The following is a 24,259-nucleotide window of genomic DNA, read 5'->3' on the forward strand; positions in this document are numbered from 1 at the left end:
AGCCTACGTTCTTCCCACCAGAGGGAGACGTGGGCCCCAGGGGCAACGGTGGCCTCAGTGTCCCGGCCAACTGCTAGGAAGCCAGCAGATTTTTCAGACAGCGTGGGTCTGGGAAATAAATCCAGTCCGGGTTTTGTCTGAACGGGGGGGGGGGGGGGCGGGACCTGGAAGGCTGCGAGGACTCGGGGAGAAGGGGGGGCGGCGGCGGCGGTGGCGGTGAAGACGCGACACAAACAGCTCGCTCCCAGGACACCGCGGTAGGCCCCGAGCGCGCGGGCGCAGGGCCCGGAGAGGCGCGCGCCGGCCCGGCAGCCGGCCGCATGGAGCGCAGCGCGGCCCGCGACTCCCGGGCGGCGGCGCACGCAGAGGCAGCAGCAGCGCGCTCGCTCACACCCACCCCCGCCCCGCGGCCGGCGCGCCGCCCCGCCGTAGCCGCCGGCGTCCCCGCGGGCCGGGCCAGCGAAGGCGGCGCCCGCGCGTCTGCCAGCCAGCGGCCCAAGCCAGCCCCGGAGGCGGCCCCCCGCAGCCCGGTAGAGCCGCGCGTCCCCGGGCCCAGCCGCTGCTGTGAGCAGCCCGGCGCCCCGGCCCTCAAGCCCGGCGCAGGCATGCAAGCGAGGCGCCTGGCCAAGCGCCCTAGCTTGGGCAGCCGCCGCGGGGGCGCTGCGCCCGCTCCCGCCCCCGAGGCCGCCGCGCTGGGGCTCCCCCGCCCCCTGGCCCCAACCCGGCCGCCGCACCGGGAAGCTGGAGGCCGCCGCTGCCGCCGCGCGGGACCGGCCCCCCGCGCGCCGCTGCCGCTGCCGCCGCCGCCTCGTCCCCGGTCCTTCTGCTTCTGGGTGAAGAGGACGAGGACGACGAGGGCGCGGGCCGGAGGCGCAGGACGCGCGGACGGGTGGCGGAGAAGCCCCGAGGGGGAGCGGAGGAGGAGGAGGAGGACGACGAAGAGGACGAAGAGGTGGTCGTCGAGGTGGTGGACGGCGATGAGGACGACGAGGACGCCGAGGAGCGCTTCGTGCCTCTCGGACCCGGCCGTGCGCTTCCCAAGGGCCCGGCCCGGGGCGCGGTGAAGGTGCGTGCGGGGTGTCGAGGGCACGGTTGTGAGGGAGGGGGGAAGCGCAGCGGGGCTCGGCGGGGCGGCCGGGCGCCCGGGAGGCCGAGCGGAGCGGCGCGGGCCGGGAGGGGTGTGTCGGGCGGCCGTGGGCAGCGCGCGGAACGGCGGCTCGGCGGCGCCCGGGCAGCCTGTGGCTGCTCCGAGGCCGAGTGGGTTCGTGGTCTCGCGTGCCTGGGGGGTGGGGGGGGGGGAAGAACGTTTCTCCGGGCAGGGTGGGGAACTTGGGAGCCCGGTGAGGTAGGAGCGGATTGCTCCGGATCCGCAAGGCATTGACATTTTATTCTGCCCTGGGGAAGCAGGAGTGCTCCCTTGTTCGAGCTTCTGGAAACTAGCAAGCAACCTGCAACACGTCCCTTCACCTGAGAACAGTTGTTTGATCGATTTCCACCACGGGCACTTTGTGAGGGAACCGTGAGCCTGTGCAGCAGTAACCAAACGTTGGTTTTTGCATGCTTTTTGCTGGTTCCTCCCTCCCCCCTCTTCTCCCCGCGCTTTTCCTCGCCCTCCTTAAACTGGACATCCCAAGCACTTTGTTTAAGCACCCCCCCCCCGCCCCGCCTTAAGATACAAATGAGGAAAGAGGAAAAAACGAGAAAGGTGTGTGGGGAGTGGGGGGTGGGGGTGGCATTTAAAATGAATGTGAGTTTCGGCCAAGAATTCTCACCAAGTCCTCATCCGTGCTAAAGCAATGAGCGATCTTTCCGTTTTGTATCTTCAGGAGATAAAGGGTTTGTTATTACACAATTGACTGGCTGAGCTTCCAAGCACGCTATTGGACAAAGCGAACTGCGTTGAGGTTCATGCACCGTGTATGTTGCTAAGAAGTTTTGAGGGCAGCAAGTGGCAAGCAACGAAGAGTGCTTTCTGTCCAGTGGTTCTTAAGATACAGCCAAGAGTTCTTGGAGCTTTCAGAAGAAAATACATATAAACAGGCGAACTTGCTAGAGATTGTTGTTTTTTAAATCTCTCCCTACCCATTCTCAAAAGTGTCTGGAAGCTTGAAATTACATTTACAAAGAAAAGTTAAAACAGCAGTAGCCGCACAGTAGATATGGGAACACGTTTCTTTGCTAGACCACCCTGAAGCATGCCTGGCTCCCATTGTGAGAAGATTTAAGCAAATGGTCATTTGGGTGATTGTTTTTGACATCTGCTTGTTGGAATCCAGACTGTGCCCACACTCATTACTGCTGCCTGCTGAAAAGCTGGCTTTGTCTGGCAACAGGATCTAGCTGGATTTGAATTAAGTTTCATAGCATCAGTGACAATGAATAAGACAGAGTGACTCCTGAGCAGTTTTGTTCAGACTCACTAAAAATGTGTCTGGGGTTTGAACAGTGATTGTATAAATTGAGATAGAAAAATTAATAGTAAGTTCTGCCCTGTGATCCACAAGCAGGCCCAGTGGAGGAAAGAAATCTGTTCTTGAAACTTGAATATCTAGGTTGTGATTGTTAGCATTAGCAAAAAAGATTTTTCACATCTCCAAATAAATTCAAATTCTTTCAGGTTTCTAACACATTGCTTTGCTCACAACTTTTATAGCGCATTGCTCACAGCTTCTTAGAAGTTACATGTTGAATATGCTGTGGTGTATAATTTGTCGTCTTTTTTCAACACTTTAGCGATAGACTGACTCTGTATCTGAAGAGATTTTTTTTTTCCCATGGAACACGAACAAATAAATTTCCATTTCTATATATTCATTTGTTTGACAAGTACTTATTGCACACCTACATTGTGCCAGGATCTAGTCTAGAACACAGTAGGGTCTGACTTTGTAATGCTTGCACATGGTGCACTGCAGCGTCGCAGCTAACCAGTGTGTAAGCAGGACATGGGAACTGTGGCCTGTGCTGTTGCTGCTCACCTTTCTGGGAGGAGCCAGTGATCATACCAGTGTTGACTAAAGCAAAGGACAGGAATCAGCAGCCTGGTTCTCAGCTTTTCCTTCTTTTCCCCTCTTAGCAGTTGACAAAGGTGAGGCTATTCTTTCTTAGGATGGGAAGAGTCTAGCAGATTATCAGTGAGTGGAGATTTATGACCTTTTTTTTAAAAAGATAATTAAATTGTGTGTGTGTGTGTCTGTGCGCGCGCGCATGCAACTTAGAGAAACCAAGAGGACAATTTTGTATGGAGTTCTTTCCCACCCACCTTTTTGCTTTCCAGAGTTCAATCTCAGGTTGTCATGCTTGACTGGAAAGTGTCCCCACCCTCTGGAATATCTCAGCTGGTCCTATTATAACCTGAAGGAAAACACCTCCGAGAATTCTGTTTCCTCTTTCCTGCTTAGTCCTGTTCGTCTGACCTAGGAGCTGTCACCTAAGTTGTCATGGAGCTGGTGGGTGGGACAGTTGCTCTGGTGTATTGCAATGAGATATCGTGAGGCCAGCTAGTGGTGGAGATGGCAGCCAAGTCATTTGACTCAGCCTGGTTCTTTTGCCCACTGCATCTTCCTTACAGATGTAAATCAAATGCACTTAGTGCAGGAGTTGATCACACTGAGACTCAGGAAATAGAAGCAAGGGACTGTGGGGGATGGGAAAAGGAAAAGACAGGTAATTGCCTGGCAGGCCTGGGGTAACAGTGAAGGGAAATGATGCTATTTTAGATTCTAGAAAAAAAAAAAAAAAAGAGAAGGCTTCTGAGGGTGCGTGTGGGTGGGTGAATGGGAGGAGCACTGCACCCTTTCTTGGGAGGGGCATTTGACCTTGAAGCAGAAACACTTTGCACAGGATCTTTCCAAGAGTCAAGCCTGGGGAGTAGCACCCTAACTGTTCAGGTGAGAAGCAGCACATGGCTGCGCCTGGGACTTGGTAGAAAGATGTCTCAGAGGCAAGCCTGGGCCAGTAAAGGAAATGGCAGCCCTTAAAGAGAGTGTGAAGTCTTTGGAAGGTTTTCATCAGGAGAGCCTGCCAGGTGGTTGGTATTTTTCAAAGCTTATACTGTAGGGGAAGAACAGAGACCAGCAATGGGAGCCCGGAGAGCATCCAATACCGTCCTGAGAGATGTGAGGGCTGTTTGGCAGGAGCAGCCAGCAAGGGAGGGGTTAGGGCAGAGTGGACCAACTCAGGGCCAGTTGTTGAAGCTCAACCTGCCAGAACGTTTGATGGCCTGGATGAAGGAAGTGAAGGAAGGAGAAAAATTCAGAATGAGCTCCTGGCGCAGAGTATGGTTGAATGTGGCATTTGCTGAGATTGAGGAACAGCAGGGCTGAGTGCTTTGTTTGAACAAATTAAGAGTGAGGTGATGGGAAACTTTTAAGTGGATGTTGCAGGCAGGCTGCTGGGCTTGGGATGTGGATCTGAGGAGGAGATCTGGCCTGGAAAGGGGGAAATCGGAAAAATCCCCAGCATGTTGATGTCAGATGTCATCTAGCCGTCACATGAGTGCTTTGCCTGCATGTATATATGTGCACCACATGTGTGCAGTGCCATGGAGACCACAAGAAGGTGTCATCCCCTGGAACTGGAGTTACAGATGGTTGTGAGCCATCATGTAGCCGCTGGGGAGTGAAGCCAGGACTTCTGAAAGAGCAACCACTTTCAACCACTGAGCCGTCTTTCCAGCCCCCCACCCCCACCCCCACCCCTATCATTCTTGCCGGAATTTTGTGCTGTTATTCAAGTAGACTGAGCCTGAGGAGGTTGAGGGTCTGTTCACAGAACTCTTTTTGACAAGTTTTTTTCAAGGAGCAAGAAGAAGAATCTGTTTTGTTTTTTTTTCTGATGAGATGAAGTGAGCTTTGGAATAACAATGACAGTATGATGTCTTTTCTGAAAGAGGTCACACCTGTCAATTTTCTATTGCATTATAACAAATTACCATACACTGACCCTCCTCCCGCACCCCCCAGTTACAGCCAAGTCTTCTATGAGTTATGAGTCCAGTTTTAGACTGAACTTTGTCTGTTGTTAAATCTCCCAAAGCCACGGGTTAGATGAGTTCATTTCTCATCTTCAGTTTGGCCAAGAAAGAATTTACGTCTAGGTTCAAAATGGATGGGCAGAATGCATTTCCCTGAATCTGAAAGATTGAGGGCCCTAGCTTCCTGTTGACTGCACTGGTGGAGTGCTCCAGGTCCCCAGTTCCTACCAGTTGCTTTTCATGTGTGCCTTCTCAGCAATGGCCCCTTGTTTTATCAAACAAGCAAGAAAAATCTTGGGGCCACCAGTCACGTAAGGATATATCTTCCATGGGCAGAAGTGAACTGCACTGTCTTTGCCATGCTTTCTCTGTTAGAAACAAGTTTCCAGGTTCTAGTCTGAAAGGCAGAGATTATACGAAGGCCCAAGTACCTGGAGCTGTGAGGATCGTTGGGCAGCATCCCTGGGAAGTAGGAAAGGAACAGACAGAAGGGGCGGGGTGACTGCATAGGGAGCATCACCGGAAAGCTGAAGAGCCTAGAACCCAGGTGGACGAGGGGGGCCCTTTGAACTCCTCTGCCAGTGAATTGGGAAAGGTAGAGAGTGGGGGAGTCCAGCTGCAATACATGGTTTTACACATATGATGCTCAGGTGACATAGTGCATGCCTAACAGCCTCCGTTCTCCTATGCAGCAGAAGAGCAGGGGTAGGTGAGGGTGAGGTGAGGGTGAGTTGAAGAGCGGGAGGTATATGGGAAAGCAGGAAAGCCAGTGTGCTAGGGAGATGAAGTGGTGTTACCAGACTGTATAGAGAGCCCACCTGGGGTTTGTGGTTCTGCGTGTTTAGAGCAAGAAGCTTGCCTGGGGGGTGTGGTTTCCCCAGCTTCATGTTCTTGCCTCCTACCAAGTATGATAACCATAAAAGTAATCCTAGCTCACATACTGCGGGGGATTCTCATGGCCTGTGCCATCTCAAAGTGCAGATTTGTTGTAAACTTCACCAGGCTATATGTCGGGTGTTACGTTAGCTTTATGTAAAGGGACAAACAACTAAGATGTCCTGCCATTTGGTGGAGCCCTAGCCAGTCTCCCTGCTGAGTGGCTGCTGTGGGGAAGGCAGAGCTGGATGAAACAGGGTGAGTTTTCAGCAGCAGGAGGCTGGGCAGTGGAAAGGAGCAGGACTGGTTCTTGCTGGTGCTGCCTGGACTATGGCTACCAGGAGGGGCCATGGGATCCAGAATAATATAAGGGCAAGAGAGGGTGGAGGAGGAGGAGTAAGAAAGTTGTGGAGGAAACAGGTTAAATCAATAAAGCCATGACAATTAGATTCCAAAAAGAACATTAAGTGTCCACTGCATCCTTTTTGAGATGGGAATTCTCCTACATATTTCATCTGAAGGAGGACCGTCTGAGGATGTAAGACTTGAGAATTAGTGGGTCCCCCAATCTCCAGCTGAGGATAACAACTTAGGTGTGCTCCTTCTTCAAGATAGATGATTGCAACCAGAGGCTTGGGTTTGCACCCATAACCCGGGCTTGTAATCATACCTTGCTCCCTATGGTTTGCCTGGATCTGGTGTTTCTAGGATCTTAGCATCATATCCAAATAATTGGGAGCATGTACATAAATAGTAAAGTAGCAAGAAGTCTTATTTAATTTATCTACAAATTATTAGTGTGTGTGTGTGTGTGTGTGTGTGTGTGTGTGTGTGTGGCGGGGTGAGGGAAGTGCATGCTGCTGCTCACACGTGTGGCGGTTGGAGGACAACTCTGGGAAATTGGTTCTCTCCACTTTCTTGTCTGTGTCATTCTGTGTACTCTGGGGCTAGCTGGCCTCTTAGCTTCTAGAAGGTTCTCTTGTCTCTGCCTCTTGTCTTGTAGTAAGCATGTTCCATCCACTTTTTAATGTATTTTTAGAACCTGCATCCTGAATATCAAACTCAGGTCTTCAGGCTTCTGCCCAAGAGCTGTGACCCACTGAACATTCTCAGCACCCTAGTATGTGTACAGATCCACTACAGGTGAACAGTGGGCCATTTCCGCTAGAGTGGCCAAGAGTAGCAGTTATTGTTTGGGGATGGCCACTGTGAGGTGTGTGGGGCAGGGGAAGAGCTGGTTGCTAAGAGGGACAGTGTGAATGATTTTCTGTTTTGATTGACAGGCTTGAAGTATGTAAGTCTTTCTTTAGTGTGTATATTCTTTCCCATAATGCATCTGCTTTTAATCATATGCCCACCCAGGCATAATGTGGGAAAAATAGGATATTTCCCCTCTAAAAGTTAACTTAGGGGGAATAGTTAGCCTTGCTGTCCATATATTCCAGACTGGCTCAGGCTGGACTGGCCCTCTGCCTTGACTTCTCATACATATACTAGGACATTTTTTAATGGAAACTAAGCACAAAAGGGGATTACAAGGAGTTGCTGAAGGAGGGGAGACGTAGTGCCACTGTTCAAAGCTGAAATCAGGGTATAAATGCAGCTCAGCATAGGGAGGGCTCCCAGGTTGCTGAGTACACTGCTAGAAAAGGCGTGTGGACATGGTTCCAGCCCAGGGGAGTCCAGGTTCCTAAGCTTTCCACTCTCTTAACTGTTCCCTTCTGAAACCTCCTGAAGTGCATCTGGGAACTCCATGCCCGTTTTTTGCCAGATAGTTGAGAAAGCAGAGAAATTGGTGCTACTAAGTATTTGTATTGTACTAATTGGTTACTATAATTTAGTCTTTTTTTTATTATTAATTTATTCTTGTTATATCTCAATGGTTATCCCATCCCTTGTGTCCTCCCATTCTTCCCTCCCTCCCCTTTTCCCCTTATTCCCCTCCCCTATGACTGTTCCTGAGTCTTAATTGAACCGAGAAGAGAAACTTTGTATTACAGGGCTTTCAGTTTCCCCATTGTTAGATTGCCTTTGCATACCCATGTAACCCTGACCATCCCCAAGAGAGGCTGTAAAAATACTAAGTGACACAGTGAATAATACTTCAATTAGCATTTTACTAACAAACAGTAGAAGGGCAGTATCAAATGGAAGATTTAATAATATCTCTATATTTGGCAAGGACAGAACAGCTGGGAGCTTGGATAACAAGGCCCAGGACAGTGCTTTTCAGTGCTTTGTAGTAGTTTAACCAAGCAGAACCCAGCAGTCTAGAGAGATTGATAATTCACTGACATAATAAACCTAAGAGGAACCTGGACATGAAAGATTGCTGGAAGTCGACCAAGATTTCCTGTTTTGAAAAACTGGGAACAGAATGCTTTTAAATAAGGTAATGTATGTTGGCATCGCCATTCTCAGCGCCCATAGTGTTAACTGGACATAGTACGTGACTGTATGCTAGCTCTCCAGGGATGGTTAATAATCCTGCGGCTTATCTCTTGACCATCAGATGACTCACGGAGCCTTTGGCAGGGGCCCTGTGCCCCACACTACCTTCTAGTTTGCTAACCAAGTTCATGTTTTGCAAATTGTGTTGGCTCACGCAAAAAGTGTGTGCTAAAGATACTTCACAAAGTCATCATTCACAGTCCTGTTGCCTGCTGGAGGTGGAGGGGACCTGGGGATTATCTAGTAATCGAATACCTTGTCTGTGGAGGATACAGGCTTGCAAGAAGAGATAACGGCCCAACTCTAGCGTCTGATACGCTGCCTCCCTCTGCCCACCTCTAGTCACTACCCTCCTTCTAGGATTGTTCCTTGTGCCCAGGAATGATCGCTCTCTTGGAGTTGTAGCTAGAAACACCAGTTTTCCAAAGTATTCTGTCAGTGGTGCTTGTCAGCATCTAACTTTGAAAAGTTCGTTCTCGCAGTTGTACTGCAGGCAGGGGCTGCCTGGGTTGCCGGTGGTATGAAAGGTGGAGCTCTTTCTCTCTGTGCGTAAAACCTGCCTGCACCTGCCCCTGTCCACTTCACTGAGATTTTCAAGGACACATGTACCTAAGAGAACGCTGACGTATCGAAAGTCACTGAGAGCCAACAGTCATGACCCCTTGTGTGGTAAACTTGCCTAGCAAAAGTAGCTACGAGCCACGTACTGGGGTCTCTCCTCTTTTTTTAACACTTGACTGTGGTTGCATAGAATGGCCCGTACGACACACACTTACAAAAACCCCTCACCTCTTAATGAGGAGGAGCCAGAGCCCTTGCGCATGCTTGAACCTCGGACTGGATTCACTCAGCAGTCAGTCAGATGAGCATGTACACCGGGCTCCAGAGGATCTGAGGGAGAAGGAATGCCTGCCCTTCCCACCCTGCTGCACTTGCAACATTAGAACTTCAGGTCTTGTCCTCAGCCAGGAGTTCGCCAGCTGCCTCCCACAGTCTCATCTTCAGGTGAATGCATGGCTTCTGTCTGGCTTTCTGAAGAATTTCCCGATACTCGAAAACTCTCACAACCAAGCCCGTGGCTTAGGCAAACCTCTGTTTCTAAATGATGACGATTGCTGTGCAGGTGCTGTTCATGGTTGGTCTCATTCTTTACTTGGCGTGCACTCGGAAGTAGCAATGCACAGCATGGGCTTATGGGGAGCCTGCCGTGCAACACTCCACCCAGATGATCTGTAGGGAGGTGTGAAGTCCTCTGTTCTCTTTGTTTATAAGAAGATCATGATTAGTTCTTCCAAGCCAACTTACTGAGTCCCAGCTTGGCATGCGATCTTGATATATACCTTAAAACAATGGCAACCAGTTTATGTAAAGAAAATTATATGGTCTGGTCAGAGGAATTCCTGGACTGAATTTGGCAAGTAACCACAATTGTTTCTCTTTAGTGGATGAGAAGGGACAGACTATAACTCTGAAATATGGGGTAGTAGAATGAGAGTGATTAAATTCTTCCACTTCACTGAAGGTACTGTTCTGGAAAATACTGTGTCAGAATTTGTGAGAAAGACTGGATTTTGTGTGTGTGTGTGTGTGTGTGTGTATTCATGTACATATGTACATCTGTTTGTGGAGGCCAATGATCAGGTTAGGTGTATCACTCACCAGTAAGTTAATTAACTTTAAAAACATATTTATGTATTGTGGGTTTTGTATTTATTCTATATTGGGGGCGGGTGCTTCATATATGTCTGTATACCACATACAAGGGACTAGAATGGCAGACCATTGTGAGATGCCATGTAGGTTCTCTGCACGAGTAGCCAGGGCTAACTGCCTAGCCATTGCTGCAGTCTCAGCATTTTCTCCTTGAAACAAGGTGTCTTACTAAACGTGGAGCTCATTGATGGGGCTAGACTGGCTGGCCAGTGAGCCCTAGCGATCCACCTGCCTCTGCCTGCTCAGCACTGAGGCGACAGGCCTGCACTGCCGTGCCTGGCTTTCTTTGCAAGTAGTGGGGATCTGGACAGCTGTGTGGCAAGCTCTTTACTGACCGAGCCACGTCTGCAGCCTCTGCTGTAGAGTTTTGGAGAGTCTAGGACTTCACAGAACACACATTTGGGTTGGAGTCATTGTGGGTTGTGGTATACCATAGGTCCATGGCCGTGAAGAAGGTGCCCCCATGCTTACCCTGTGAGGGCGTGGTTCCATGCGCTTTACCAGGAGATTCTCAGGGACAGCCTTGCTTCCCCTATGCGCAAGGACAGAATTATCTTCATTTTAGGGCACACTGAATGGCCAATCAAAATGAGGGAATATCAAGTGAGAGGACATTTTAAATTTAATCTTCCTCCCCTCTCCTCCCCTTCTCCCTCCCTCCCTTCCTCCTTCCTTCTCTTCCTCCGTCTTGTGTTCTGTTCTTTTCTGTTCTGTTCTCTTCTCTTCTCTTCTCCTCTCTTCTCTTCTGTATATCCTAAAATTTTATTTGCTAAATCTTGCAGTCAAGAGAATGGTTCATCTCTGGGACTTTCACATAGTCTTCTTAATAAGATGCCACAGGAGTAGGCTTGAGTCCCAGCAGGTGCCCCTGCAGTGCCCCCCCTGCCCCCGCCCTGCCCCCGCCAGTTCTCTGTAAATCAGGACATGATGCAGAGCAGGCTCTGGCTTCAAGTTCTGGCTTTGCTAAGTGCTCCCATCGACTTTACTACTCTGTGTGTCAGTTGTTAGGGTTCAACATCTGAGGCAACTGTAGCCCATCATTAAAAGTTGCTCTCTGGCTCAGGGACCTCCCTAGAGTGTGGGTGTAAGTGGACGTGCATTCCTTTATGGTTTTGGAAAGGATCAGTTTGTCAGTTTTAGGATCCCAAGTCGTGCTCCTCTGTGTGTGGTGCTCACTAGGTGTTTTAATGACTCACTCATCTGAGCTGCTGGGGCAGTAATGAGCTTCAGTTTTCCTCCCAGCCCGGATTGCTGCCAGACTGTCTTCTGTACAGCTGTCCATCTGGGTGTAGGGCTCTCGTACTGCAGGAGCCCGTAGTCCCGCAGGGAGGGGACCCTCTGCACTACTGGGTGGTGTTGTGGCCTGCTGCGGGAACAGACTTTTTCTAATTGTCTAGTTTTCATGGCAGAGAGTCTCTGGGGTGTGGACTTGACCTTTCTAGGTTTCTGGGTTGGTGTCTTGAACTTGGTTCACGGGGAAGACAGAGACCATTAGCCCAATGTTTACTTGTCATATCTGCTTTTTTCCCTGTGTGGGAGCTGCCTAGCAGGGGAGAAAGGACTCTAAGCGAGTCAGTTCTAGAAAATCTAGTTAAAAACAGATAATAGATTTTTTTTCCCCTGTTACAAAGCATTTCAATAATAATAATAATAATAATAATAATAATAATAATAATAATAATAATAATAATAATAATACTAACAAATTGAAAAAGTAATAGAATGCTGACATGGAAATGACTATAAAGGAATAACTGAGTGTATGCTACATTGTATATTTTGCAAATATTTTTAGACTGCCTGCTTCTTTATTTCCAGAGCTCTTTTTCTTTGGATAGGTTTTGGGAAATAGTGGTTTTGGTTTGAGATAAAGAAACAAAAATCTGGGCCAGGGAGATGGCTCAGCAGGTAAAATGTATGTATAAGTCTGATGATCTGAGTTCAGAACCCACATTAAAAAAGAAAGAAAGAAAGCAAGCAAGAAAGAAAGAAAGGCTGACTGTTGTTGCACACATGTAATCCCAGATCTCTATGGCAAGGTAGGAGGTAGACACAGAGAAATCACTTGGAAGCTTATGGAACACTTAGCCTGCAGTACACACTGTGCAGTGACCCTACCTCATAACAAAATAGAAGGGAGTATGAATGACTTCCAAAAACTTGTCCTCTGACTTCCACCTGTTTGCTATGGCACATGCCCATCCCTCCCCCAGCATTCACCCTGTATACATTCATATATACACTAAACTTTTTTTTTCCCTTGGTTTTTTGAGATAGGGTTTCTCTGTGTAACAGCTCTGGCTGTCCTGGAACTAGCTCTGTAGTCCAGGCTGGCCTTGAACTCGTGGAGATCTATCTGCCTCTGCCTCCCAAGTGCTGAGATTAAAGGTATGCACCACCACCGCCTGGCTTAAACTTATTTTAGAGACTTTGTTTGTTCGTTTTTGTTTTTGAGACAGGGTCTCACTAAATAAGTCTGGCTGTCCTGGAGCTCATTACGTAGACCACATTGGCCCTGAACTCACAAAGATCTGCCTACCTCCCTTCCAAGTGCTGGGATTAAAGACACGTACCACCACACCTGGCAATTTTGTGTGTGTGTGTGTGTGTGTGTGTGTGTGTACCCGCTACATGAATAGATACCCACAAAGGCCAGATCCCCTGAAACTGTAATGATAAGCAGTTGTAAGCACCCTGACATGCTTGTTGCAAACTAAACTCAAGTCCTTGCAGGAGCAGTGAGGGATTCTAACTAATGGACTCTTTCTCTAACCCTAATTACAAAAGAACAAAAAGCTGGGTGCAGTGGCACACTCCTGTAATCCCAGCACTTGGGAGGCAGAGGTAGGTGGATCTCCGTGAGTTCGAGACCAGCCAGGTCTACAAAGTGACCCCAGGACAGCCAAGGTTACTCAAGAGAAAAAGAAGAAAGTAAATTGTTCTTAGGTGTGGCGGCACACGCCCTTGCAGACCTATCTCCTCAGGAAGGCTCGGGGAGGAGGATCAGTTGAGCTGGGAGTTGGGGACCAGGCTCGGCTAACATACATAAGATTCCATACTCAAATAGACACTGTCAAATGGATTTTAGAGGTGCAAAGAGGAAAGCAGGTGTTCTTGTGGGCCTGACCGTAGCTGATGCAGTAATGAGTTTCTAACGGACTTATGTCATCTGCTGCATCTTTACTTTTCTAGCTGTAAGCCCCTGCTCATGTGAACTGTAAAGAACGTTAGCTTTCTTGGCCAGCTGGGCTGGAAGCTGGGGCTGGGAGGTGAGACAGGGAGGTTTGAGAAGTATGGTTGTAATAGAATTAAAAATAGAGAGAGAGAAAAATACCATACGGCATTTACCCCCAGGAAGGGATCTGTTTGTGTTTATGTTCCCAAAGAAAAATGTTTGAAGTACCAAGGCAGCCTAAAGGAAAGGACTCTTTAGGTCACTAAGATATGGGGTTGGCACCATTCTGTCAGCACCAAACGCTGAGTGCCACAGGTACACACGCTTTTTTTTTTTTTTTTTTTCCTGAAACAGGGATTCTCTGTGTAGCCTTGGCTGTCCTGGACTCCCTTTGTAGACCAGGCTGGCCTCGAACTCACATCGATCCACCTGCCTCTGCCTCCCGAATGCTGGGATTAAAGGCGTGTGTCACCACTGCCCGGCCGGGTTCACTCTTATAGCTTACAGACGCTCCTCATGGCTAGCCTCATTTGACCCTCTTGATAAATGTAGAGATTGGTAACATTTTTTTGTTGTTGTTGTTTTGTGGATGTGGAAAACAAGCCTCAGAGAGAAATGGCAGCTTCTATGGAAAGAAGTCCACATGAGGTAATTTCATATCAAATGACACAGATATTTGTCAAACATTTCAGGAAACAGTTGGGACCAACAGATTTAAAAAATAATTGGAATCGGTACCTAAGCAACAATGGAGATTTAAGGAGAGAGGAGACTTTTTTGGATCAACTTACAAATTAAAACAATGTGAATTGCCGCTTTCATGAGTTGTCAAGCTTCATGTAGCGTGTGCTCACAAGTCAGCTGCGAGTCGTTCACTAAACACTGAGTTGCATGTTTTCTATTAATCTGGGTTGAGATCCAAAGTTTAATTAAGAACGCATTCTTCAACTGCATGTTTTAGACAGGGTTTTCAATTAGTAGATTCATGTTCTTCCAATTCAAAGTGAATCTAACAAAATATTAGAAAACTATTAAGAAATATGAATGATGATCTTAGAACTTAAAAAAAAAAAAAAAAAGTGAGCCAGGCACAGTGGCACACACCTGTAATCCCAGCACTCAGGGAGGCAGAGGCAGGCAGATCTCTGAGTTTGAGGCCAGCCTGGTCTACAAAGCAAGTCCAGGCCAGCCTGGTCTACACAGCCAAGGCTACACAGAGAAACCCTGTTTCAAAAACCTACACACCTTTAGTTCCAGCACTTGGGAGGCAGAGGCAGGTGGATCTCTGTGAGTTCAAGGCCAGCGTGGTCTACAAAGCAAGCCCAGGACAGCCAAGGTAACATAGAGAAACCCTGTCTGAAAAAACAAAAAACCAAAACCAAAACCAAACCAAACCAACCAAATGAACAAACAAAAAACAAATGTGAAATGTCTCTATTTGAAAGAAAAATAGTCTCGTTTTATATGCTGCTTGCAGTAAAAAATTGTCAAGATGGAGAGATAACTCTATTGGTAGAGTGCTTGCCACGCATGCATGGTGACCTGAGTTCCATCCGCAGGACCCAGGTGTGAAGCGGGCATGGTGATGCGTGCTTGTAGTCCCTGTTAGTTCATTAGGGAATCCCATCTTTAATTGTGTGTGTATGTATGTGTGTGCACACGTTCACTTTTGTGCTGGTGACTGTGAAGGGAATGGTGTTTCCTCCGGAGCTGGAGCTACAGGCGCCTAATATGGGTACAATAGCAGTAGCACTTCGTTGTTGTCATTGTTGTTTTGAGTCAAGGGTCTCACTGTGTAGCTCAACCCGTCCTGGAACTCACAGGCTGGCCTTGAACTCACAGAGATCTGCCTCCTGTGTGCTGGGATTAAAGGCCTGCGCCCCCATGCCTGGCCTAGGAGTAAGCACTGACCTGCTGAGTCATTTCTCCAGCCCTGTCTCTCACTGGAACCTGCGACCTGCTGTCTAGGTCAGGCTCCCTGGACAGTGAATCCCTACCAACTTCTTGTCTTCCCAGGATCCCCTTGACTCACTGTTTATGTGGGTGCTAGGGATAAAACTCAGGCTCATAAACTCAGACAGCAAAACCTCTATACCCGAGCTGTCTCCTCAGCCTCTAGGTCTTGTAAGGATACAAGCCTGGCCTCTGAATTACATTCACAATTGCAGCTGTCATTACAGTCTATGCTGAAATTTGTCACCCCTCTAGAGTCACCACTCGGTGTGGTGCGTACTTGGAGCTGCCACACTAGGGATTTCTTTTTGTTTTCAGCGCCCCTAAATCTTTGTTTATTGTGGTTGTTCAGGAAGAAAAGGTGGATCCAGGAAGAGGGTTAATATGTTAGAAAGCTTTAGGGACTGTGAGGGAAAAGAAGGCAGAAAAGCAAGATAAAACATTCAGTAAGCGAGCCCAAGCCTTGCGTTTGTTCGCTGTGGCTCAGGGGGGCTGGTGTTAGTGAACTGGGCTCCCAGGAGCAAAGGGAGAGGAATCAGGGAGATACAAATGGGTCCTCATTTTCCTTCTCGACTCCTCCTTGTAAATTCCAGCTAAAGTTTTGGTGTTGAGCAGTAACTATAGAGTTGACTTATATCCAAGCTATGTCCTACATTGCTTTTTGATACAAAGACTTAGTGTATAGCTTCAGGCTGGCCTCAAACCCTTAGTTGCTCTGCCTCAGTCACCAGAGTGCTGGGATGGCTGAGATGGACCATGACGCATGGCTTGTGGGTAGTCTGTGGCCGTGGGGGACATGAGTTTCTTGCTGGGGGTCGGGTGGACACTGTTCTTCCCTTTTCAGGATTGTGTGTGGAAGATCTTCTCCCATCACTCCTCTTCACTCCCCATCCTGAAGGATTTGGGATAATACACAGATGTGGTCCGTGTAGACCTAGCAGTACAAATGTTTGCCGTGGAGACAGTGAAGAATCGGACTTTCCCCAAAGGGCAATCAATTGGGAGCAAGGGTAGAGAATTCTAACTTTGTTCAGGGTTTTCAGAAGATCCTTGGGTTAGAGTCACCTCAGAAGTTAAATATAGACATGCGTGTTGTTATTGCGCTGGTTAAAAGGCTCAGATAAATTTTAAAAAAATCCTGTAGTACAAGAAGCAAGATTTGGGGAAGACTGGACAGGATCAGATACACACAGCTAGTGCATTTGGTTGTATTTGTCCCATTTCAGCATTTGGACATGGTCAACAAGGCATGTGTGTACTGACCAAACACATTGGTGATAAAACCCTCTTTACTTAGCCACCTGCAAAGGCCTTGACACCCCAAGGAAGCTCTCATTTACACTTTAAGGCACACAGAAGCTTCGAATTAGGTTTTGCTTTTAAAAAGAAAAAAAAAGAAAGAAAAGAAATCCCAAGCAGCATGGAAGTAAAAAAAATTCATTTTTAAACTCTTTATCCACAGTTCGTTGGGATTTTTACAAAAACAGGTATGTATGTGCGTGTGCCAGAGTTGGTGTGACCCACTAGAAGAGGGCTGTTAGGGGCAAGTGAGCCAATGTCCCCACAGTTAAAGCTTTTGGTAAGTAATCCTTTGTATGTGTGTGTATGTGTAAAAAGAGCCTGGGCATCTCTGTTTTTAAAAGATGGCAGTCTTTAAAAACATTTATTTATTATTACTTTGTTTGGGGTGGTGGTGGTAATGGGGAGTCAAATACCAAGGCTTGCAAGTGAATTTGGGTTCTGAGAATCAAACTTAGGTTGTTATGATTAGTTGCAAGTGCTGTTAGCCACGGGGCCATCCCAGTGGCTCCTTGTCACCACTTTTAACCTATTAGTCACTTCTTCTTCAAGTTGATTTTTCAGTCCTGTAGCCAAAAGAGATACAGTCAAAGTCATTCTCTGTGGTAAAAATGTTTCTGTTGTACAGAGCTGGGGTAGCTGATGATTCATTTCTTAGGTTTCGTATATAGCCAAGAGCATCATACAAGATTCATTTCAGATTAATGTGCTGAAAAAATACAACCAACAACATACGTATATACTTGCTGCTGTTGGTATGATGTAGGAAATAGAGTCTAGGTCATAGTGGGCCAGGATGGCACAGGAGTGAGGCCTCCACGCAGTAGGCCAGCATCTGTAACCCTGACACCCATCTTTCTGCTGCCAGGAGAATTTTAGGTGGAGACAACACAGGGAAAGCCCTTGATCGGCTTGTGACAGTTTCCCCTCTGCAGTGTTTGGAGTCTTATCAATTTGCTTTCAACATTGATTTGTCTTTTTATGCTACCATAGGAAACAAAGCTATTTCTATAAAAGAGAAAAACAAACAAACAAACAAACAAACCCCAGGGTGGTAGCTAGTGCCTGCAAGAGGCCTGTGGCTCAGCACCGGGATTTATATCAGTAACATGATCCATTGTTTAAAAGAAAAATTGCCATAAATAAACAAATAAATAAATAAAAAAAATAAAAATTACCAATAGCTTCCTCATAAAGACCACTTCCTTTCCCAAGAACCTTAAGCCGGTGAGCAGAGGTTTAATTTAAAGGGAAGGGAGAAATCAATGCTAAGAGGGTCAGTTTAGTCAGCTGTGGTAGGAGTACACTCCTGGAGGCAGGCAGGCAGAGCTCTGTGAGTTCAAGACCGGACAGGTCTACACAGTGATTTCCAGGGCATCCAGAGGGCTGGTTCAGTGGGTAGTGGTGCCTGGTGTGACCAGCGTTTCATTCCTGTCACCTGCATGGTGGGAGGAGAGAACGCCTCCCTCAAGTTGACCCCTGACCTCCACCTGGGCACACACACAAAATGTAAAAAGCAAATAATTTTACTAAGAAAACTTAAACATCATAAATATTTGTCCACCTCTCAGAGTTTAAATATGTACAAAACAAAAGCCAAAAAAGAGAAATAGGCAAATGAAGTTATTGTTGAATAATTTAATTATTATTTTAATTATTGATAGACTCAGCAGCCAAAAACTTAAGAAAATAGAGACTATCTGAAAAGCACTATTAACAAAATTAACCTGATTAATGGTCATAGAATGTTTTGTCATAAAAAAAGAAACTGAATGTTTTAAAAAATAACTCTACACTGACTATTCGCAAACTGACCTGCTTTTGCTTGGGTGGGAAATGCCCCGGAAGGCCATGTATCACACAGTTAGTTGCCAGCTGAGAGGGAAATGGTTGGATCATGAGAGCACTGATCTGATCAATGGATCAATCCACTGATAAGATTAAAATTTGAAAGTCTGGGTACAGTGGGCCAGTTCTTTGAGAAACATAAAATAACAGACTATATACCATGTGAAGTAGCAAGGTATTTAAGTAATTAACCATAACTCAGAGAAATGGAGTTTATAATTGAAATCACATTAGCCTGATGGTTTCACCAGTGAAATCTATTAAATAGAGCCACATACCACATCAGGATGTCTCAGGTTATACAGACCACATATCTAACGATGGACCTAGATCTGTAAGATTATGGTGTCTGGCTGTCTTTGTTCGTGCACACATACTCTAGGATGTTTGTATAGTTATAAAACCAATGTAAAATGCATTTTTCAGAGTCTATCTCTATTTGACCACACATAAGAATATATGGAAGAAATAATACCAATCTTAAAAAAAATCTTTATCAAAAAACAGTAAGATGATTTCCTTCCTGAAAATATAATAAGTCTTCCACTAAAATTATACAGTGTTATTACCAATAAGGAATATTTTAGACTTTTACACACACAGATAAAACCACTAAAGACAGTAGTGAATAAAATCCAGTCATGTAAGACATTATGCTATTTTATGACTGGTGTCTTTTTCCTTTTTAGGAACGTACGGTTGGTTAAATATTTCAAAGTCAGTCAAGGTAATTTACAATATTAGCAGATTGAAAGGGAAAATAATCATTCATTCATGATTTTAAAAAACGAGAAATGATGGAAATTCTCTAAGCTGATATATTATGTATTAGAAACTTGTATCTACCATAGTATGTACGACAAAACACCTTTCAGTGAGTATCAGGAATAGCTTAGAGATGTCTTACCTGACCCATTCAGTTAACATTGTCCTGGGGATTTGAGCAAATGTGATTAAAAAAAAAAAAAAAAGAAAACAAGAAAAGAAAAAGCATCAAGATTGGCGAAGGGCCAGGTGTGGGCTTGATGGCGCACGCCTTTAGTCCCAGCACTCGGGAGAAGGAGGGAGGTGGATTGGATAACTGTGAGTTCAAGGCCAACCTGGTCTACAAAGAGAGTCCCAGGATGGCCAGGGCTACACAGAGAAACCCTGTCTGGAAAAATAAAAAACAAAACAAAACAAACAAAACAAAACAAACAAAAGGATTGAATAAGAAAACTTTGCTTATGGTACATGCACAGAAAATACTAGGTAGCAAAAGCTGCTAAAATGAGAGTTTTAAAATCTCAATTGATGGGAGCTGGAGAGATGGCTCAGAGGTTAAGAGCATTGGCTGCTCTTCCAAAGGTTCTGAGTTCAATTCCCAGCAACTGCATGGTAGCTCACAACCATCTATAATGTGATCTGGCTCCCTCTTCTGGAGTGAAGGTGTACATGCAGGCAGAACATTATTATGTATATAATAATAATAAATGGAAACCTACTACTGTAGAAGCTTCTTAAAATATGTACACATATAAAAAGGGTCTAAGTAAAGTTACACTGTAACAGGGGATTGAATTATTGGCTACTGGGTTTCAATAGCTCAGTGCTGCACCCCGCCCCCCCAACATTGCAGGGTATTCCACTGTTCTTGCTTAGCTTCCAGAATTTGATAGTAAGTGACTGTTGGTGAAGACACCATTTACGTGAATGAGGTATATGGAGAAATCAAGCAGGTACCAGCCTGGAAGCTTCAAACCTATTGCCTGGCTTCCAGTGTTGGAAGGGTGCTAAGCATGAACATTATGGGGTAACCAGCCACTCTCTGATTGGAGTTAAGGCCTGCACCGCAAGATGGAACCTAACCCTGGCACTGTTAGTGAGACCAAGAACCAGTGACTAAATAAACCACAGACCCTAAAGGACAATGTCTTCCGTGCAGTGTCAGCCACATTTCAGCGCTCTGTGCCCCCCTCCTAAGATTAATTAATTGCACAGCACAAACTGGACCTAATCTGTATCAAGGAAGGAAACAAACAAACAAACAAACAAACATGAAATTGGGTGGAATGAGGGGAGGAGTTGAAGGCAAACATGATAAAAATATGTTGTATGATATTCACAAAAATTAACAAATTATCTGGAAAAGATATGCTTGTGAATTTGTGAATTTAATAAACAAAGTCTTTTATTTTATCTATTTATTTATTTTTTTCTGAGACAGGATTTCTCTGTGTAACAGCCCTCGCTGTTCTGGACTCTCTTTGTAGACTAGGAGGCCTGAAACTCAGAGATCCACCTACCTCTGTCTCCTGAGTGCTGGAATTAAAGGCATGTGCCACCACACCTGGCTGTAACAATGTCCTTTAAAATGCTTTTAACAGTAGCATTGAAAACTAAATAGGTGTTGATAAAATTAATGAAAACTTCAAAAAATGTCTGTGAATCCTCTGAAACATTGATAAGAGTACTTCAAGGAGACTTACATGAAATGCACTGATTTACTGTGTTCAGTCAGAGACCCTGTCTGTTAGCAATCAAGTGTTCCCACTGGCCTGCCCTCAGGGTCCTAGCAGCAGCTTACCTCACTGCCCATCACCAGTGCACCAGGCTCATACAGATGTGGTTCATAAAAGCCCTTGGCCACCCCAGATCGATCTCCCTCCCTCCCTCCCTCCCTCCCTCCCTCCCTCCCTCCCTCCCTCCTTTCCTCCCTCCCTCCCTCCCTTCTTTCCTCCCTCTTCCCATTTCCTCCCTCTGTCTGTCTGCCTCTCTGCCTCTGTCTCTCCCTCCTGTCCCCACTGTGAGATGGCCTTTCACTCTCCCCTCCACTAGTAAATTCCACTTTACCACTGCTGTTGTAGAGGGCTTGTTTGAAAGTTAGTTTCTGATACCCCTAATGGTATTCTCTTGTAAAGTAGACTCCAGCCAGATGGCAGCTCAGCTCAGGGTTTCCTGGACTTTGCTGTGCTGAGTTTTTTTTTTAGTGTTTTAAAAGAAGTTGGTAATGTTGACATGATGGTCCTAGAGAGCAGAAGCAGAGACAAACTCAGGGAGAGAAGTTTCTCTTTCAAGTGAACTGCTCCAGGGGAAATGAACATTTGTGCTTGCTTGACCTGTGCATTTCTGAAGGAAACACCAGTTGCTTTTGTGTTTCCCGTGCTCTGCATGTTAGCATCCCTCCTCAATGCAGTATCCCGTTTTCAAATCCTGCAGCCACGAGGCACATGACTACAGTGTTGAGGTGAGTTATTTAAGGTGACAACAAATGGCCATTTAAATGGATCCTCTATAATCTGTGTCCCCTTTCTTGGTCTCATCTGCCATGCCTTACAGATTTTCCTGTGGAAATCTCTCAGGATAACTCTTCTTTTTCCTTAGTCACCTGTGTACACGTGTCATGGTGCTCCCAGGCCATCGCCGTTCTGTTCTCTCTCTTCATGCTGTTCACACTAGTCCATGCCCACCAGATGTTTCATAGAGAGGTATAAAAGCAAGGGTGTTCTGTGTCCAATTCAGCTCCTGAGTAACCACATGGAGACCTATTATCTTTATTAAAAGCTCCAAGCACTATAGCTGGGCAGATACTGAGCTATTCTAACCCAATTATGCTGGCCTGGCCTACTTCCCAGCCACATGGCCTGTTACCTGCTATCTAAAAAATTAGGCTTTGTTTTTTTAACAATTAAACTTTATTATACAACCCAACTAGTTTACACAAAAGGGAAAAAAGATTGAACCTTTTGGTATCTGTTCCACGGGACGGGTCCCTAGGTGTCTTTGGCCTGTGTATTGGTTTGACCTGTTTGTTGATCCACGTGGGCTTAAGCCCAGTATGAACCTGTTGTTGTTCTCTCTTCTTCGCCTGTCTGTGTCACGTGCAAAGGGTGGTCTCCTTCTCCCATTGAGGGTTGATATTTCCGTTTCCTGAATTCCAGGCCCAGGATGGCTTCACCCAGTCTATCTCAAGGTGTCCATGGTGTGTCCAAGGGTAAAGCCCACCAAGACTGTTTACACCTGTGACCAAGCTTACAGTCCTTCCCACAAATTGACTTATTTATACACTTTACATCTTGATCCTCACCCCCTCCCTCCTCTCCCCTCCTGGCCCCACCCTCCCTCCCTCTTCCCCCTCCCCTACTCCTGAGAAAAGGGGAGCCCCCCTACCAACTTACCCCAGCACATCAAGTCACATCAGGACTAAGCGTATCCTCTTCCATGGTGGCCTGGTGAGGTCACCCCACCAAGGGAACGTGATCAAAACGCAAGCATATCAGAGTCCATTTCAGAGATAGCCACTGTTTGCCTTACAATGGGACCCACATTGGCTGCCCATTGGCTACATCTGTCTAGAGGACCTAAGTCCAGTCCATGCATGGTCCTTGGTTGGTGCTTCAGTCTCTGCAAGCCCCTCTGGGCCTTGGTTAGTTGGCTCTGTTGGTCTTCTTGTGGAGCTCCTGTCCCCTCCGGGCCCTTTATCCTTACCCCTACTTTTCCACAAGACTTCCTATGTTTCCTGTGAGTCTCAGCATCTGTTTTGATCCGCTTCTGGGTGGAGCCTCTCAGAGGATAGCTATGCTAGGCTGTTCACTGCAAGCTTAGCAGAGTATTGTTAATAGTGTCAGGGGTTGGTTCTTTCCCATGGGGCTGGTCTCAGGTTGGGCTACTCTTTGGTTGGGCATTCCCTCAATATCTGCTCTATCTTTTCCCCTGCACGTCTTGCAGACAGGGTAAAATTTGGATTGGTGTTCCCCCTACTTCACTAGGAGTCCTGTCTAGTTAGAAGGTGTCTTCTTCAGTCTCCATGACCCCTGCTGCTAGCAGTCTCAGCTAGGGTCACTCCCATATCCCCCCAGTAGCCTACCCTATCGTAGGTCTCCACCTTGTCACAGAGATGCCCCCTTCCCCTCACCCACGGGTTCTCTTCTCTCTTCAGGCGCTCTGTCATCCCCCCACCCCACCACAGACCCTCCCCAGGTCTGATCTCGATACCTGCCATCTTAGTCTCGCCTTGGATGCTCCTTCTCCATCCGTGTCTTCATGGTGACTCTTCTGTTCCCTACTTAAGACCCCCCCCCACTCTGGGCCCTGAAAGTCCTGCGTTATTCTTAACTGCCCAGTTGTCTGTTCAGCTCTTTATTAAATCAATCACAAGTGATGGAGAACATATTTCACACAACGTTGAGACAGGAGATGCTTCCTAATAATGACCGCGCCAATGTCAATGTGAACAACTCAGATCTCTGGGTATAGAAATCAGCATTTGAACACACAGTGCACAAAACCTCCAGCAGAAGGGTGTCCTCACAAGTGTGTGGAGAGTAGCAGTGGAAAGAGCAGCGTGGCCCACACACTGGTTTTCCTCCGGCTCCCTCCTTTGTTTCATCTGTTACCAAGTCCTAGTTTTTTCTACAGTGCTTGTCTTCCTCAGCGTTCACTTTTGATTCTGGCATTTTCCTCATTGCCCCCCTCCCTCCTGCCCTCATAATTCCCTCCTTATTTAAGACTACAGCACTACTAAAATAATCTTGGGTTTTATGTAACTTTTTCTCATTATAGAAGCTGTGTTTGTAGAACACTTTAAGGCCCTGGTAAGAATAAAGGAGCTAATAATATAATAATAATATGGGATTTTGCTCGTCTTCCACAGAGTCTTGCTGGATTTATCCTGGGCTACCAGAATGGTGTCACAGGGAGATCAATAATTTGCCAAGCCCTATTCCATGTCACATCTTATAGCCAAGAAAACAAGGTAACATTAGTGCTTGAGCAACCAAAACAGATGTCAGAATCCAGTGCATGCATTTACCTAATGCCATTAAGGATGCTTTTCTTTTTCTTTTTCTTTTCTTTTCTTTTTTTTTTTTTTTTTTTAGACAGGGTCTCTCTGTGTAGCCTTGGTTTTCCTGGACTTGCTCTGTAGCCCAGACTGGCCTTGAATTCACAGAGATCTGCCTGCCTCTGCCTCCTGAGTGTGGAGATTAAAG

The 24,259-nt window shown here is 46.6% G+C and overlaps 1 protein-coding gene across 1 annotated transcript in view; it reads left to right on the forward strand.

Annotated features, from left to right (window-relative positions):
• Positions 1-605: 605 nt before the first annotated feature.
• Znf704 (zinc finger protein 704) overlaps positions 606-24,259 on the forward strand; it is a 165,242-nt gene continuing 141,588 nt past the window's right edge. Inside the window, 2 exon segments of the mRNA XM_051158296.1 lie at positions 606-701; positions 704-1,066. Of these exon segments, the coding sequence (XP_051014253.1) occupies positions 606-701; positions 704-1,066 (459 nt within the window).

Source organism: Acomys russatus, chromosome 2 (assembly GCF_903995435.1).
Source record: "Acomys russatus chromosome 2, mAcoRus1.1, whole genome shotgun sequence".
In the NCBI taxonomy this organism is placed as follows: Eukaryota; Metazoa; Chordata; class Mammalia; order Rodentia; family Muridae; genus Acomys; species Acomys russatus.